The 12937-nt window shown below is 42.2% G+C and overlaps 1 protein-coding gene across 3 annotated transcripts in view; it reads left to right on the top strand.

Annotated features, from left to right (window-relative positions):
- The window catches only part of PLCB3 (phospholipase C beta 3), a 244207-nt gene that overhangs the window by 156912 nt on the left and 74358 nt on the right, over nucleotides 1–12937 (top strand). For all 3 annotated transcript variants that reach the window (XM_073605354.1, XM_073605353.1, XM_073605355.1), the window contains exons 7-13: nucleotides 3540–3615; nucleotides 7560–7660; nucleotides 9499–9665; nucleotides 9762–9908; nucleotides 11749–11906; nucleotides 11987–12069; nucleotides 12224–12308. In XM_073605354.1, the coding sequence (XP_073461455.1) occupies nucleotides 3540–3615; nucleotides 7560–7660; nucleotides 9499–9665; nucleotides 9762–9908; nucleotides 11749–11906; nucleotides 11987–12069; nucleotides 12224–12308 (817 nt within the window). The remainder of the gene's footprint in view (nucleotides 1–3539; nucleotides 3616–7559; nucleotides 7661–9498; nucleotides 9666–9761; nucleotides 9909–11748; nucleotides 11907–11986; nucleotides 12070–12223; nucleotides 12309–12937) is intronic.

The raw sequence follows: 12937 nt of genomic DNA, 5'->3' as shown, positions 1-12937 counted from the left end.
AAGCTTTGGGCAATGTTCTGCTGGGAAATCTTGGCCTTCCCATTCATGCAGTTGTTACTTTGACACATACCACTTACCTAAACCTGAGTTTGAGGTGTTGACTTCGCCTCCAGATCTCAATCCATCGAGCAATTGTCAGATGTGCTAGAAAAACAAGTCCGATCCATGGAGGTCCCACCTTGCAACTTACCGTACTTAAAGTGTTCCTAAACCCACAACAGTTAAATCAATCTGTATATGCAGTAAAGCATGCTTGTTATACTCACTGTGGAACCTAAGGGGTTAATCCTCCACATTGTGTAAAAGGGCTGTTTGATCCTGTATGCACAGATCCTCCCTTCTCTGTACTGTCCCCTGATAATTTCCTGATAACACAGAGCCTATGGACTCAGGCTGCACATGCTCAGTTTGGTGTGTATTGCTAGATATGTTTTTTTTTTTCTTTGGCCCTGTGCTGATCACATGCACTGTCCCATCAGCACTGTCTAGAGCAGGGGTCCTCAAACTACGGCCGAATACGGCCCGCCAAGGTCTTTTACCCGGCCCTCCCAGCCTTTCGGGCACTGGAGCCCCCACAACGGTCCGCCCAGGGAGTTGCTTTCCCTGCAGACCCAGCTTCATAGGGGGAAACAGTACCAATTTCGGGCACTGTCCAGAGTGGGGGCGGAGACACAGAGAGCCTGCTCCAGCGTGGGAAAGCTTCACAAGGATTCTCCTTGCGGCTGCCTGTTCATAGCGGTAAGTCCCGCGGTGCTCCTCTCACTAATCCCCGTGCACTGGACAGGCTGGCTGCATTACTGGGCACAGATCACGCTGCATTACTTGGCACAGATCATGCTGCATTGCTGGGCACAGATCACGCTGCATAACTGGGGACAGATCACGCTGCATAACTGGGCACAGGTCAGGCTGCATAACTGGGCACAGGTCAGGCTGCATAACTGGGCACAGGTCAGGCTGCATAACTGGGCACAGGTCAGGCTGCATAACTGGGCACAGGTCAGGCTGCATAACTGGGCACAGGTCAGGCTGCATAACTGGGCACGGGTCACGCTGCATAACTGGGCACGGGTCACGCTGCATAACTGGGCACAGGTCACGCTGCATAACTGGGCACGGGTCACGCTGCATAACTGGGCACGGGTCAGGCTGCATAACTGGGCACGGGTCAGGCTGCATAACTGGGCACGGGTCAGGCTGCATAACTGGGCACGGGTCAGGCTGCATAACTGGGCACGGGTCAGGCTGCATAACTGGGCACGGGTCAGGCTGCATAACTGGGCACGGGTCAGGCTGCATAACTGGGCAATGGAGAGGCTGGCTGCATAACTGGGCACGGGTCAGGCTGCATAACTGGGCAATGGAGAGGCTGGCTGCATTACTGGGCGCAGGTCAGGCTGCCTTGCTGGGCGCAGGTCAGGCTGCCTTGCTGGGCGCAGGTCAGGCTGCCTTGCTGGGCGCAGGTCAGGCTGCCTTGCTGGGCGCAGGTCAGGCTGCCTTGCTGGGCGCAGGTCAGGCTGCCTTGCTGGGCGCAGGTCAGGCTGCCTTGCTGGGCGCAGGTCAGGCTGCCTTGCTGGGCGCAGGTCAGGCTGCCTAGCTGGGCGCAGGTCAGGCTGCATTGCTGGGCGCTGGTGAGGCTGCATTGATTCGGCCCCCCAACAATTTGAGGGACAGTGGACTGGCCCCCTGTTCTAGACAGAGGGTCAGGGGTTCTGGATCCTCATAGGACAGCTCAGTGCAGTAAGAAAACTCCTCCTGCTATATACTGCTGATGAGAAAAGGTATTTAGCAGTTTTTATATTTACTAAAATAATGGCATTTCCATGTTCTGTGTACCGTGGGAGACCAGATATAGTGAATGCAGGGTCCTGGGTTTAGTAACACTTTAACAGATCTGCTGCTGACAGCTTGGTGCCAGATACCACAGCATTGCTTTAGAGGTCTAGTGGCAAAGGGGGACCTGCTCAATATTAGGTGGGTCATCATATTGTTATGGCTGATAGGTGTATAGTGCTGATTAACAATTAGCCCCATATGCCAACACTGTACTTCAGTGCAAATTGTTTTTTTTTTTCCTGAACCTTGTTTAAGTTCATGTTTTTTTTGTGTTTTTTTTTTTTTTTTGCTAGCAGAACAAGCTTTTGGTTTTAAACTGTGCAAAAGGAAAATTGTGCCTAGTAGATTTTAATGTAGTTTCCAAACAATGAGCTTTACAAAAAGTGTACTGGTGTATATGGGACCTTAGTTTGAGAATAAGATTTTTTTTTTTGCGTATTTTTTGGACATTTTCTTTTATTGGATTTTTTTTCTTTCTATATCATTAATTTCCAACATTCTGCAGCTTTTACAAAGCATATTGTAAACCATTCACACTAACCCCTGTGCTGGAAGAGACTTCACATCTAATGTTCATTCCTTAGTCATAAAAGTACACTAGGGTCATTTGACTCGAAGTATTTAGTCACATCCAACTGAACTTGTTCTGTAATGTTGAAGATGTTTTGTAGCTTATCCAGGCCACCCATTTTGTTCCAGTGAGCACCAGGAACTTAAAGTGATTGTAAACCTCTGAAGTGAAAAATAAACAAAGCATATCCTGTAATCTGTACTTCCCTCGATCCAAAGCAGCTAGTGTGATTTCTAAGTTTTCTCTCCTCCCTCTTCTATCTGCACAAGTCACTTCTGAGCATTTATTCTGAACCCAAGCAATCCTGGGAGGCATCCCACCCCCTCTCTAGCCCACCAGATATGATTGACCCTAAGCTGTGCATGTTTCCCTATAAAACTGTGTAGAGGGGGGTGTGTGTCGATTCCCTCGACTCAGCTCTAAGATTACACTGGGCTCTCCTCTATGCTATGTAGTATGTGATATCAGATACTCACCCCTGCCTCCTGAAGATCAAAAATACAGTGTAACCTGTGCACTGTGAATGACTGACTGTAAAGGAGAGAGGGCTACAGATAAACAGGTACAGCTTATGTAGGAGGATTTGTTCCATCTCTGTGTATCACCTGAGGCCAGTCATTTCAGGGGATATATGTAAGGGTTTACAACCGCTTTAATAAAATGAGTTGAATGAGAACCTTCAGACACTAGGGTCAATGTTTTCTTTTTCTGTGATCCCTGTTATAGAAAAATAATAATTTTGAAAGTTAAAACCCTTTTTCAAATTTAGAATTTAGTATTATCCTCCTTTCTAGAAATGAATCATAAGAGTCTAGTGCATCATGTGTTTGGTGCATTGTAGATGGTGTATCATCCCACTGCAAACCTCCTTTTGTAATCTTAATAGACCTATACCCCCTTCCAGATATAGGCCAGCGCTTGTCATCAACCAAGAGCACCAATAGCATTTAAATTACAAACTATGAACCTTGTGATCCGATGACTAGGTAACGGCCAAGTTAACAGCTACTACTAAAATGACGAATGATTTTTTATTTTTTTTAACTTCAGTAAAACTTGAACCCTTTATTTCCTCTATAATTATGAAGCTGTTGTACTGCTGTTTTTTTACATTTGTCTTGTACTTTTTTAGCATTCTTAAGATGTTTGCTGCTGACAAGAAAAGAGTAGAGACTGCACTGGAGTCCTGTGGGCTGAACTTTAATCGGGTATTATTCATAATCTTTCCTTTTGTCACACCACAAACCTGTAGATACTGTCTTTATATTAACTTTATGCAGTATTAATTTTTCACAATGGACAGCGCTAGAGGTATTGCACTTCTTTCAATCCTTTTAACCCAATTCTGCGTTAAAAGAATAGATTCTAATTTTGATCACAAGTGATGTGAAATCTTTTCATTGACTGTCTGCAGCCCTTGTGTGTCTGATGACCTGAGGCTCACCAAATGAGGTCTTTGTCAGCCTGTCAATAACTTAATTGCTGTACAACCAGATCTGATCAGCATGTTCACAATCTAGAAATAGGCAATTAAAAAATCAACTGTATCTCACAAGCCCAACCTCATAGTATTGTGTTTCTGTGGCTGTTTTCTTTTAAATGTGCCGATGATGTCTGTGGCATAAAGTGTTAGGTGTTTCTAAAGGCTGAATTTTTTTTCCCTTCATGCATGAAGGGAAAAAAACTTCAGTGTACCCCCCCCCCCCAATACTTACCTGAGCCCAATCTCTATCTGGCAATATCCACAAGAGCAGCAGCTCTCTGAGGTCTCTTCCTCCTCATTGGCTTGGACACAGCAGCGGGAGCCATTTACTCCCACTGCTGTCAACCACAGCCAGTGAGGAGGGGGCGGGGAGGGGCTGAGCCACGCTCTGTGTGTCTTATGGACAGAGGTGGCTCAGGACCAATCACGCACGCGTGTCATAGAACAAGCAGCTTGCTCTGGGGGCACTCAGCTGGGAGGAGTACCCAGGAGGACCCGAGAGGAGGAGAATTGGGCCTGCTTAGTGTAAAAACATTACACAGAGCAGGTAAGTATAACATGTTTGTTATTTAACCACTTCAAAACCGGCCACTGTATATAAACGTCCTTGACTTTGGGGGGGGATATCTGAATGACGCCTGTAGCTACAGACATCATTCAGATATCATTATTTTCAGCCGGCGATTCTGTGTACGATAAGAACGATCATGGCGGCAGTTCCACCGCTTGATCGTTCTTATAGGCGATGGGAGGGGACACCCCCCCCCCTCCCGCCGCCATCCGGTGCTTCTCCAGGCTCTCCCGTGCCATCGGGAGACCGGAGAATGAATCGGCCGGCGCCGGATGAGGATGATAGAGATTTCTGGTGACCAGTCATCTCTATGACCATCGGAGGCCCGGGCGCGATGTTATGACGTCACGCCTGGGTACCCGGAAATAACCGAAGCCGCGATCGCGGCTGTCAGCATGAGATCGGTAAAAAAAATTTTTACGATCTCATGTTTTCCAACCTGGAGGAGAGATGTGGGGTCTTATTGACCCCGCATCTCAGGATCTGTCACATAGATTCCTATTACAAGGGATGTTTACATTCCTTGTAATAGGAATAAAAGTAATCAAAAAAAAAAAGTGTAAAAATAAAAAAATTAAGTAAAATAAAATTAAAAAAAAAAAATTTAAAACGCCCCTGTCCCCGGTAGCTCGCGCTTAGAAGCGAACGCACACGTAAGTCCCGCCCACATATGTAAACGCCGCTCAAACCACACATGTGAGATATCGCCGCGTGCGTTAGAGCATGTACAACAATTCTAGCACTAGACCTCCTCTGTAACGCTAAACTGGTAACCTGTAAAAATTTTTAAAGCGTCGCCTATGGAAATTTTTAAGTTATGAAGTTTGGCACCATTCCATGATTGTGCGCAATTTTAAAGTGTGACATGTTAGGTATCTATTTACTCGGCATAACATCATCTTTCACATTATACAAAAAAATTGGGCTAACTTTACTGTTTTGTTATTTTTTAATTCATGAAACCGATTTTTTTCCAAAAAAAAGGCGTTTGAAAAATTATTGTGCAAATACTGTGCGAGATAAAAAGTTGCAATGAGCGCCATTTTATTCCCTAGGTTGTCTGCTAAAAAAAACTATATAATGTTTGGGGGTTCTGAGTAATTTTCTAGCAAAAAAATGATTTTTACATGTAGGAGAGAAGTGCCAGAATAGGCCCGGTATTGAGGTGGTTAAAAAGATAAATAAAATCTGAACCCTTACAATTACTTTAACCACTTAAGGACCAGCCTCATTTTGGATTTTAGGTGTTTACATGTTTAAAACAGGTTTTTTTTGCTAGAAAAAGTTACCCCCAAACATTATATATGTTTTTTTTTTTTCTAACACCCTAGAGAATAAAATGGCGGTCATTGTAATGCTTTTTTTTGCACCGCAAACTGTCTTATAAGCGCACTTTTTTTGGAAAAAATTCACTTTTTTGAATAAAAAAATAAGACAACAGTAAAGTTAGCCCAATTTTTTTTACACTGTGAAATATAATGTTATGCCAAGTAAATTGATAGCCAACATGTCACGCTTCAAAATTGCGCCCGCTCGTGGAATGGCGTCAAACTTTTACCCTCAAAAATCTCCATAGGCGACGTTTAAAAAATTCTACAGGTTGCATGTTTTGTGTTACAGAGGAGGTCTAGGGCTAGAATTATTGCTCTCGCTCTACCGATCGTGGCGATACCTCACATGTTTGGTTTGACCATCATTTTCATATGCGAGCGCTACTCGCGTATGCGTTCGCTTCTGCGCGTGAGCTCGTCGGGACGGGGAGTTTAAAAAAAAAAAAAAATTATTTTTATTATTTATTTTACATTATTTTTTTTTTTTAGACCGTTTTAAAAAAAAAGAAAAAAATTTGTGTCACTTTTATTCCTATTACAAGGAATGTAAACATCCCTTGTAATAGAAAAAAGCATGACAGGACCTCTTAAATATGAGATCTCGGGTCAAAAAGACCTCAGATCTCATATTTACACTTAAATGCAATTAAAAAAAAAAAAAGTAATTTAAAAAAATGAGATTGAAAAAAATATGCCTTTAAGAGGTGTGAACGGAAGTGACATTTTGATGTTGCTTCCGCCCATCAGTGTCATGGAGAAAAGTAGGCGCCATCTTAGCCTCACTCGTCTCCAGGCACAGGAGGGAGACTGACTCGATCGCCTCCGCCGCTACCGACGGCTCCAGTAAGCGGCGGAGGGCACCGGATCGCGGCGGGAGGGGGGGCCCTCTCCCGCCACCGATAAAAGTGATCTCACGGCGAATCTGCCGCAGGGACCACATTTATCAGAAAGCTGGCCACCGCACGAAAACAGGGATACCGGGGTTATGGCAGCTAGCTGCTGCCATAACAACGGTATCCCCCTTCAAAATTTGGACATACATCGTCGTGCGGCGGTCCGGTAGTGGTTAACCACTGCCGGACCGCCGCACGCCGATATACGTCCTAAACGTTGAAGAGGAATATCATTGTTATGGTGGCAGCTAGCTAACCCTGGATTGAGTATGACCTACCATATATCAGTGCAATTATAAGGATGGTCATCCTGTGAAAATTAGATCATGTCTTAGGTTTGCAGATTTATGTGCCAGTAGATGCGTAAAGCACACGCAAGGACATATGCCCTGAAGAAGACTATCTGCATTTGAGGCATACAACTGTGTGTGTGCTTTACATATACTACCACATCTTGTAACTTCTGTTTAAAGAAGGGCTGTACACAGTCCCTGGGAATTTTTTACTGAGTTTATTCATGCTGTATGGGTATAAGCCCTTACTGTGCGAATTGCTAAATGTCCCCCTATATTATGTTGTTTAATTTTGTATTTAGCTTTTTTCTGGGATGTTTGCTTTTGAAGGTGAAAAGGAACACATCCTTCCAAGTTCCACATCTCCCAGCCGTTTTGGTCCAGAGAAAGGCAAAACAAAAAACCCTTGACAGCTATTGCCAGCTTTGCCTCACAGATTCAAAATATTTGCATTGTTGCCATTTGACTGAATGTTATGCTTTTTTGCTTTTTTTTTTTTTTTTTTTGCTTTCATTTTGCCAACTTATATTAGTATTGGAGCCTAAATAGTACCGGACGTTATCATCTTCTCTCCCTTTCAGGGTGAGTCCATCAAACCAGAGGAATTTACCCTTGAAATTTTTGAACGATTTCTGAATAAGCTATGCCTACGGCCAGATATTGATAAGATTCTCATAGAGAAGTGAGTTGATGGAAAATGATGCATTGCTGTTGTGTATATGCTCTTTTGTGGGTATGATCGAAAAATGTAATGCTCACATTGAATTAAAGTGAAATTATTCTCATTTTTTATATATTTTCCCTATTGTCTAGTGCTAAAACATCAAATGCTTACCTTTTTGTTTTTAACCTCTTCCCGCCCTTTGCCAGTGTCCCTTTTAATAGGGTCTATACACCTGGGATCAGGATGCATTGGCCATTAACATGATCACTGTGATTGGCTGTCACAACAGTCACATAATTAGAAGCCGGTCCCAACTTCTGCTCATTTAGTATGGACGGAGAGCTGTCTTTGACAGCTCAGTGACTGTGCTAAGAGTGTGCTCTCAGCACAGAAAGCTGTGCCACCCCATGGATGCATGTGTGGCGTGCGGGTGTTAAAGCCCTTCTTCTTTGCTACCACACATACGCGTTATGTGGTGGTGAGAGGTTAATTAGGTAAATATGAAATGTTATATATTTCTAATTCATATTCACCATTTGCAGCCAGCAGATGGCTATCAACAAGATCAACTTTTTTTCAGCCTTCTTTTACACAGCTCTGGTTTAGAAAAAAAATCCTTAGGAGCAGGCGTAACCAACCAAATGCAGAAATTCTTTAATGGCTGAAAGATTGCTCCCCACCCCTACCCCAACACCCCTTCTAGCAGCCTTAACACCCAAAAAAGGACAAATAAAGCGTGCCTATGTGCGTTGTGATGAGCTGTACTGCAGATGTCTTGTCCTTTACTCTATTTGTTCATTGGAGTGCAATTGTAAATGAATGGCACCGCTACTCACAGTGCGATACATTAATGTGTTGTGGTAATGATGTAAAACGTGCTTTACCACAACCCACAGTTTTGATGCCAGCCTTTAGTATATGTAAACCCAATCCGTAAAATCTCATACGAGCTTCAACAATATTTTTTCAAAAGAAAACCTGCCCTGAGAGATGTCATGCAGCCATTGCTGGGAGTGTATGCATGTAGACAGGAAGTGGTTGCAAAGGGACTTCAGGGAATTTGCAGCACTTAGATGCAACAAAGAAAAAAAAAAAAAAGGTGAAAACGAGTATCTTAATTAACAAAATAATTGTCAATAAAACATAATGGTTTAGTACATTCAAACCATAAATAAATGGCATTTAAAGTGACCCTTGTCAGCACAGAGTCACTTTGTATGGAAAAGGATACCAGTAAAAGAAGAAAGAATATACTTCACTTTTTGGTGGCCCGCCTCTTTGTTTTGCTGATAGAGTGGGTCACTTAGGGATAAGTTTAGAAAAGCACAAAGATTAACAATAAAGAAGTGGAAAATTCTATAGCTGTTACCTTTTCTAGTCTTTCCCCTTGTGAAATGTTCTTGCTTCCTTTTTTGTGTGTTGTAAGTACACTACCTTCTAGAGTTGGGTAAACACTTTTTTTTTTCCTTAAACCAACAACCTGGATGCAGGAATTCTCCCGGTTGTGCTAGTGTATTCTGACATTGGGACGACTCCGCTGTCAGAATACACTGATCAGAACTGCAACTGATTGGCTGCAAGCTCCTGATCGAAGGAGGTTTTCTAGCAGGACTGTTCAACAGTTCTTTCCAACCGGGAGGGGCTACAAACGGATCAAAATCCGTTTTGTAGCCCTGCTCAACTGGACGATTTTCAATCTGTGTGTACCCAACTTTATATGTTTACATTGACCCAAATATTCATTTAAACACATTTGTTTGTACAGTATTCTTTTTTTACTTTCCATATAGTCCTAAAGACTATAGTCTAGTTTTATAGTTCTATAGACTAACCATTTTCTGGACTCTTTTCTGTAGTGGAGCTAAAGGGAAGCCATATTTAACTCTGGAGCAACTAATGGAATTTATAAACCAGAAACAAAGGGATCCAAGGCTCAATGAGATCCTTTTCCCACCTCTTAAAAGGGACCAGGTGCGCCAGCTTATTGAAAAATACGAGCCCAACAGACAGTTTCTTGAAAGAGGTAAGTAAAAGTGCAGAGTTGTTTGCAGATTACGAAAAGTTTTAAGAAAGGGTCATTGGTTAAGTAAACCCTGCCTTTTCCACTTTCATGTTACAGACCAGATATCTATGGAAGGTTTTAGTCGTTTCCTGGGTGGGGATGAAAACAGCATTGTTCCTCCAGAGGCCTTGGATCTCAGTGATGACATGACACAGCCGCTCACCAGTTACTTTATCAACTCCTCCCACAATACCTACCTCACTGGTAAGTAGTGCACTAATCATAGTCCTATGGATACCACATGAATAATTCTCTGTGTAGTATGGGAAAAGACAAACTGTTATTCTTTGAGCTTACAATTTTAATAAAGTCACTTTACTCTTTTGCTGCCCGAGCCATTTTTGCATTTTCTGAACACGTGTTAAAATGCACATTTTAGGCCTGAAGATTGGTTAAAACCCCTAAACCTCATATATTGTCTCAAAGCAGAGACCCTGAAGAATAAAATGGTCATACTTGCAATTTGTTATGTCAGAAGACATTAGCTCAACAGCTTACCAAATCCAGATTTTCAGTTAAAAAATACACGTTAGTTTTAGTGTACCCAAACTATATAGTGCCCCTTTTTTGGGTTAAAATATATATATGATGAGGTTATGCCAACTAAATACCAAACATGTCAGCTAAATTTACCTTCCAAAAAAAAAGCACATATTTTTGAAGGTTAAAAAAATAGGGCATTTATTTATTTATTTATTTTACTGAATCCTGCAGAGCATTGCAGCCGAGATCAGCAGATCCCGGATGCAACGGCAGGCTCCTGCATTCTTTCTCTAGCTTTATCCCCATACAGGTTTTTTGTTACAAAACCAGAAGAATATTTCATGAACTACAAGCGTGTGAGCAGCGTGCTGGCAGCCCATTCAAACTGCAAGTATGTCTGCCACGGTGGAAGATGGTACTTGTAGTTTTTTCATTCACAGATCTCTGACTAAATGATGCGCCTATGTGAGCAGAGCCCCGCACAACTCTAGAGGCATGAGGCAGGTGCATAGGAGCATGTTACACCCTTAAAAGTGTAACATGGTCCTAAAGGTGAACTTATACTTTAAAAGTGCACATGCCTGTGAAACGGTGACAAACATTGGTACAAAAAATTTTCCTTGGCTACACTTTTTAAAAGCCTTTACAGATCTTTAGTTTAACTGTAAATAATGGCCCTAGAACTATTTGCTTTAACTCCAGCATGTGCTGCAATATCGAATGTGTAGCACAATCAACGGTTTCATATGCAGGCACCCCTGACTCATGCATTTAAGATCGTATTGGCCATTCATTGAAGTTAATGGAACACAGTTCATGCTCTATTGGCTTCTTCCTCAGCCACAGCAGCAATAAAAAGTGACACCTGAGAACTAATACCTTCTCCCCCACTCTTCTTCGCACCAGTCTGCCTAAGGCAGGCTCCCCTTACCCCTGGGGAAGACTCCGCTTATAGCATATGGGTAAAACCAGGTCCAATCCTATTATAGTTCATGTTAAATAATACTGGACACCACTGGTGTTGACTGATTTTCAGTTTATCTGATACATGGTACAGATGTCACTTATGGAAGGCAATTGCGATTTTTCATGAGAAGTGATTTGATATCAGAAATGCAATATTTGCAGTATCTATTGTAGTTTGGTTCCCTGTCTGAGGTCTTTGTCCTACCAGTGATTTGACATTTCTCAGTTGTGCCTGAGATATTCTAATGGTTTCCTGTTAATGTACTTGTGTTTTCTTAAATAAAGAGGTAAAAAAAGTAATGCCTGAGCCAGAAGTGACAAAATACTTGTTGCTTCCAGGCTCTTACTAGCAAGGTAAGATCAGTGAGTAGATGTTTACTGGTCTCCTTAGCCATAGTAGTGAGTTTGTCACTGTTCTTGGACTCCAAAAATATGGCTCACACTGTAAAAAAAAGTTACATGTAACAATGGGGCAATCCCTAAGATATTCCAACCCAAAGGTAGTGCACATTTTACTTAGGTGGTAAAGAACTTCTCTTTTCTGATGTATCTCTTGTTTTTTTTTTTTCTCTTTTGTATCTTATGTGTGATCTAGCTGGTCAGCTGACAGGGAACTCATCAGTAGAGATGTACAGACAGGTGCTGCTCACAGGCTGCCGTTGTATCGAGTTGGACTGCTGGAAAGGACGCCCTCAAGATGAAGAACCCTTTATTACTCATGGATTTACCATGACCACTGAGATACCTTTTAAGGTACAGAAAAAGACCAGATTGGATTGCAAGTATAGTTCATGATTACCTGATATCAACAAGCCATCTCTGTTCTCCCACAGGAAGTAATTGAAGCAATAGCGGAAAGTGCCTTCAAAACTTCCCCATTTCCAGTCATTTTATCCTTTGAAAATCATGTTGACTCGTAAGTTTTGTTTTTTTTTTCCATTGCAGCTTTCCCTCACTCCTTTTCATCTGCTTGCTTCTTTTTTCTTTATAACCATCTATTTGATCAAAATTAGGATATCAGTCTTCATTTTATCATTAAGTTAATACATTTTTTCATCTGTTTTGTGCAGAGCAAAGCAACAAGCTAAGATGGCTGAATACTGCAGAAACATCTTTGGCGATGCACTTCTTACTGAACCGCTAGAAAAATATCCTGTAAGTTTTGTGGTCTTACCATATTTTTGCCATTATTTTACTGCCATATTTCCTAGAGGCCATATTTTCTATTTTTTGCCTGGTTTCTTTTTTCCTTTTGTCAAAATGTTACCTTCTCTGGTAAGGATCTTAATATGTCTGCAGTATAAATCCTGAGATCCTAATAAAAAAATGCTTAAAATGAAACCTGGATAAACACGGAGGCAGTCTTTGCTGACCTCTCTCTGGTAAATCCTAGTCCTGTGACTTCTAAGCAAGAAGAAGTAGGCAGCCATTTAGGTCAAAACTCCTGACTCGTTCTGGGTTCATTGAAGCCAGATGATCAAACTGATGGCCAGGTAACTGGCATTTTCAGAAGTCAGCAGTGACAGCCCTCTCTCAGTACAGACTTTCTTTAATATTACAATTTACCTGGCATTCCCCTGTAAAGCTTATGTTGGTAAATATGGTGAATGAGTCGCTCATCTGGTACCTTTATTCTTCTAATGGGAAGTTTATACTCGCTGAGTTCAGAAGCTCCCCCCGCACCTAAAGGATGGTGGGGAACAGGGCAGAGTAGTAATGTCCAGCAGGGAGATCTTTCTGCTAGTGTTCAGAGGCACGGTAAGAAATCTGGGGGCAATTCGACA

Source organism: Aquarana catesbeiana, linkage group LG11 (assembly GCF_042186555.1).
Source record: "Aquarana catesbeiana isolate 2022-GZ linkage group LG11, ASM4218655v1, whole genome shotgun sequence".
In the NCBI taxonomy this organism is placed as follows: Eukaryota; Metazoa; Chordata; class Amphibia; order Anura; family Ranidae; genus Aquarana; species Aquarana catesbeiana.
Note: the sequence above shows the minus strand (reverse complement) of the source record. Positions and strands in the feature narration are given on the sequence as shown.